The 911-nt window shown below is 66.8% G+C and overlaps 2 protein-coding genes across 2 annotated transcripts in view; one reads left to right on the top strand and one right to left on the bottom strand.

Moving 5' to 3' along the window:
- The window catches only part of LOC109298670, a 32,296-nt gene extending 31,691 nt beyond the window's left edge, over positions 1-605 (bottom strand). The window contains exon 1 of the mRNA XM_019518895.1: positions 181-605. Within this exon, the coding sequence (XP_019374440.1) occupies positions 181-394 (214 nt within the window). The 5' untranslated portion in view covers positions 395-605. The remainder of the gene's footprint in view (positions 1-180) is intronic.
- A 63-nt stretch (positions 606-668) lies between these two features.
- SRP54 (signal recognition particle 54) overlaps positions 669-911 on the top strand; it is a 31,551-nt gene continuing 31,308 nt past the window's right edge. Inside the window, exon 1 of the mRNA XM_019518892.1 lies at positions 669-722. The gene's annotated coding sequence lies outside the window, so the exon portion shown is untranslated. The remainder of the gene's footprint in view (positions 723-911) is intronic.

Genomic DNA, 911 nt, shown 5'->3' with positions numbered 1-911 from the left:
AACTTTGAAGGTCTGCAGCAGTCTCTGGCCATTAAACCCCCCCCCCTTCCCCTCCCGTGCGTGCAGTGCTCCTGAGGGCGCATGTACGGTTCCTCCTAGCTAGGATCCCAGAGGGCACCTGCGCCTCAATACGCACGCGTGAGAGAAAGGCCGCTCCGCCTCAGCAGCCGCCTAGCCAACCCTCAGTGCGCATGCGTTGAGAGAAGCCCACTCCTAGTTTTGAAAAACAGCCACTGTACTCGCTGGCGCTCGGAAGTAGCTCATCTTGACCACGCCCCATCTGCCTCTGCGCATTTGAAAAAGTTTCCGCCCTCTGGCTACCCGGGTGCAAAAACCGCATGCGCATAATCCTTGCCCTCTTCGGGGGGGGGGTTCGTTTGATCTCAGCGCGCATGCTCACTGGGAGCCTCCGCCCTGTCCCTTGTCTGGAGGCGGAGCTCGGGCATCCTTAAGGTGGACTGCGGGGGCGCGCGTCTTTTCGTGTGATGTCAGCGCGGCCCGTGCGGGGAGAGTCTATCTTAAGCAGGGCAGGGGGGAGCAGCCCGGAAGCGGAAGTGTTGACCTGTGGAGTGCAGGGGGCGACAGCGAGTGGTGACGTTTGCTTGGCTGGCTGGGCACAGCGGTGTGGCGCTTCCCTCCGGCTCGGAGTAGCCCGCAGCCAGGACAGGAGAGGCGGGTGCTGCCCACCTCCGCGCCCCGGGAGCGGGGTCGCCCGCAGCCCGGTGGGTCCCGCCCCCGTGGGCCTCGCTCCCCAGCGCGGCCGTTGTCACTGGGCAGGTCCCCCTCCTGCCTCTGGGGAAGGGTTGGGCCAGGCTCCGCCTGCTCCGGTGGCGATAGACCCGACCGTGCGCTCCGGACAGCGGCGGCTCCGGCCCAGCGCTGACCGTGCACCCTTCCCCCCCCCCCCCCCC

This window comes from Gavialis gangeticus, unplaced genomic scaffold, assembly GCF_001723915.1.
Source record: "Gavialis gangeticus isolate Ggan-Ray unplaced genomic scaffold, GavGan_comp1, whole genome shotgun sequence".
Lineage (NCBI taxonomy): Eukaryota > Metazoa > Chordata > Crocodylia > Gavialidae > Gavialis > Gavialis gangeticus.
Note: the sequence above shows the minus strand (reverse complement) of the source record. Positions and strands in the feature narration are given on the sequence as shown.